Source organism: Procambarus clarkii, chromosome 64, assembly GCF_040958095.1.
Source record: "Procambarus clarkii isolate CNS0578487 chromosome 64, FALCON_Pclarkii_2.0, whole genome shotgun sequence".
Lineage (NCBI taxonomy): Eukaryota > Metazoa > Arthropoda > Malacostraca > Decapoda > Cambaridae > Procambarus > Procambarus clarkii.
In genome coordinates, this window is record NC_091213.1 from 26,045,215 (window position 1) to 26,049,152 (window position 3,938).

At 41.3% G+C, this 3,938-nt stretch overlaps 1 protein-coding gene across 1 annotated transcript; it reads left to right on the plus strand.

Moving 5' to 3' along the window:
* Positions 1-2,320: 2,320 nt before the first annotated feature.
* Positions 2,321-3,331, plus strand: LOC138354808 (zinc finger protein 431-like). Its single transcript, XM_069309303.1, has 2 exons — positions 2,321-2,654; positions 2,739-3,331. Exons 1-2 carry the CDS (start codon positions 2,321-2,323, stop codon positions 3,329-3,331), a joined length of 927 nt encoding a protein of 308 aa, XP_069165404.1.
* Positions 3,332-3,938: the final 607 nt, after the last annotated feature.

A 3,938-nucleotide genomic window follows, 5' to 3' on the forward strand; every position in this document is an offset into this window, starting at 1 on the left:
TGCCGTCGGGGAAGTGGCTCAAATAGCCTCGGCTATCACTTCCTTTTGACGGCCGTGATGGTCAAGCGGATTAAGGCGCCCTGTAGTTACCAGTTGCGTTGCTTCTGGGAGTATGGGTTCGAGTCACTTCTGGGGTGTGAGTTTTCATTCGCATATAGTCCTGGGGACCATTCAGGCTTGTTCGCATTTGTGTTCCTCACGTGTGCCCCAAAGAATGAGGTGATTTGGTGAAATGCTATGCCCAAGATTACCATCCGAGTTGCCGTCGGGGAAGTGGCTCAAATAGCCTCGGCTATCACTTCCTTTTGACGGCCGTGATGGTCAAGCGGATTAAGGCGCCCTGTAGTTACCAGTTGCGTTGCTTCTGGGAGTATGGGTTCGAGTCACTTCTGGGGTGTGAGTTTTCATTCGCATATAGTCCTGGGGACCATTCAGGCTTGTTCGCATTTGTGTTCCTCACGTGTGCCCCAAAGAATGAGGTGATTTGGTGAAATGCTATGCCCAAGATTACCATCCGAGTTGCCGTCGGGGAAGTGGCTCAAATAGCCTCGGCTATCACTTCCTTTTGACGGCCGTGATGGTCAAGCGGATTAAGGCGCCCTGTAGTTACCAGTTGCGTTGCTTCTGGGAGTATGGGTTCGAGTCACTTCTGGGGTGTGAGTTTTCATTCATATATATATATATATATATATATATATATATATATATATATATATATATATATATATATATATATATATAAAGATTATTTAGGTGTTTATTTGAGTGGGTGATTGAATATGTATGTGTATCTATATATGTATATATATATATATATATATATATATATATATATATATATATATATATATATATATATATATATATATATATATGTACATGTTCTCACCTAGTTGTGCTTGCGGGAGTTGAGCTCTGGCTCTTTGGTCCCGCCTCTCAACCGTCAATCAACAGGTTTACAGGTTCCTGAGCCTATTGGGCTCAGGAACCCAATATCATATCTACACTTGAAACTGTGTATGGAGTCAGCCTCCACCACATTGCTTCCTAATGCATTCCATTTGTCAACCACTCTGACACTAAAAAAGTTCTTTCTAATATCTCTGTGGCTCATTTGGGCACTCAGTTTCCACCTGTGTCCCCTAGTGCGTGTGCCCCTTGTGTTAAATAGCCTGTCTTTATCAACCCTGTCGATTCCCTTGAGAATCTTGAATGTGGTGATCATGTCCCCCCTAACTCTTCTGTCTTCCAACGAAGTGAGGTTCAATTCCCGTAGTCTCTCCTCGTAGCTCACACCTCTCAGCTCGGGTACTAGTCTGGTGGCAAACCTTTGAACCTTTTCGAGTTTAGTCTTATGCTTGAATAGATATGGACTCCATGCTGGAGCCGCATACTCCAGGATTGGTCTGACATATGTGGTATATAATGTTCTGAAAGATTCCTAACACAAGTTTCTAAGGCCGTTCTTATGTTAGCCTACCTGGCATATGCATGTATGTATGAGCATATGTACATGTATATATAACATTAATAATTGTGTAACTAGCGTCAAAAGATTGTTATTTGCTTAGCTAAATGAACTAAAATGAATGTTTAGTTGCATTCACTGGAAAGGCGAAGAGTTAGGGGTGACATGATAGAGGTTTACAAGTGGATGAATGGACATAACAGGGGGGATATTAATAGGGTATTAAAAATATCAACACAAGACAGAACACGAAACAATGGGTATAAATTAGATAAGTTTAGATTTAGGACAGACTTGGGTAAATACTGGTTCAGTAACAGGGTTGTTGATTTTGGAACCAATTGCCGCGTAACGTGGTGGATGTGGGTTCCGTCGATTGTTTCAAGCGCGGGTTGGACAAGTATATGAGTGGGATTGGGTGGTTATAGATAGGAGCTGCCTCGTATGGGCCAATAGGCCTTCTGCAGTTACCTTTGTTCTATGTTCTTATGTTATATTAACTAGAGGGTTCAGTTCCTGAACCGATTATGTGCCTCTGTAACCCTTTACACCATCGTCCACAGGATGGGGAGCATAATAAAGAAAAGAAATGAAATCTATGATTTCCTTCTCCTCACCTCTATCTTGCCTATTTATTGTCAAAAACATCAAATTCCGTCATCACAATCGACTTGAGAATGGTACAGGACGGACCGAAACTCTCTAGTGTGTGGTTTGGTTAACATCAAATCTAACTCTACGTTCTTGCTTAACCGTCAACATTGACACTGGGCCCCACGCGTATCCTGATATCACCACTTGTGCAGTTATCAGGAGGACACCTTCTCACATACTGAACCTATCATAAAGAAGATGGAGACTCACCAATGTCCAGAGTGTGGAAAGGTATTCAGTTGTGTTGGAAATATGAAGAAACACATGTTAGTGCATTCAGGTGATAGGCCTTATGAGTGTCCAGAGTGTAGGAAGAGATTCAGGCGTCTTGGTACAATGAAGATTCACATGCTTGTGCATTCAGGTGACAAACCTTTTGAGTGTCCAGACTGTGGAAAGAGATTCAATCGTCTTGACAAAATGAAGACTCACATGTTAGTGCATTCAGGTGAAAAACCTCATGAGTGTCCAGAGTGCGGGAAGATATTTAATCGGCATGGATATATGAAGAAACACATGTTAGTGCATTCAGGTGATAAACTTCATGAGTGTCCAGAGTGTGGGAAGAGATTCAAACGTCTTGGCAATATGAAGACTCACATGCTTGTACATTCAGGTGACAATCCTTATGAGTGTCCTGAGTGTGGGAAGAGATTCACACGTCTTGACTATATGAAGACTCACAGGATGATGCATACAGGTGAAAGACCTTTTGAATGTGCCGGGTGTGGCAAACAATTAAGAACACGTGAATCTATAATAAGTCACATGCTTGTACATTCAGGTGACGAACCTTATGAGTGCCCTGAGTGTGGGAAGAGATTCACACGTCTTGGCTATATGAAGACTCACAGGATGCTGCATACGGGTGACAAACCTTATGAGTGTCCAGAGTGTGGGAAAAGATTCAAACGTCTTGAATATATGAAGAAACACATAGTAGTGCATTCAGGTGCCAAACCTCATCAGTGTCCAGAGTGTGGAAAGAGATTCAATCATCTTGTAGGTTTGAAGACTCACAGGTTGGTGCATACAGGTGAAAGACCTTATGAATGTGCCGAGTGTGGCAAAAAATTTAGAACACGTGGAGCTATAATACGTCACCTTTTTGTGCATTCAGGTGATAAACCTTATGAGTGTCCAGAGTGTGGAAAGAGATTCAATCGTCTTGACTCTATCAAGACTCACAGGATGGTGCATACCCAGTGAAAGGCGTTTTGAATGTTCCGAGTGTGGCAAACAATTTAGAACACGTGGAGCTATATGGAGCGTCACATGCTTGTGCATTCATATCCTCGTCCTCTATGAGTGTCTAGAGTGTGGGAAGAGATTCAAGCTGCTTAGACATGTGAAGCAGCACAAGATGATACATTCAAGCTATAGGCTGAACACGTCGATTGCGGAAGATAATTGAGAGAATGTTGAGGAATAATGGGGCACATATTAGTAAATTAATTTATCTTTAATACAGTTTAGAAATTGAGCTTCATCATGAAAATATTGTGGTGGTCGTGAAAAATATCTCGATATCAGTTGCATGTCCTTCGGGTGCAATTGTCTCAAGTTTAGTTTGAGAAATGCGCCTCATCATGAAAAGTAAAGATCTAGAGCCATATTAATATTTTCTTCTTCTATGATAGACACCCTCTTACACCAAGCAAAAGCTAGAGGTGTTAGTGTTGAAGTTAGGTGCTCCTCATAGTGCCAAAGAGAGGTGTTAGTGTACAACAACTCAAGATTGTTCAAAGTTAAATAAATATTTGTATATCTTAACAAAGATAACACAAGTTTTAACTGTTTTTCATTCATATATTCA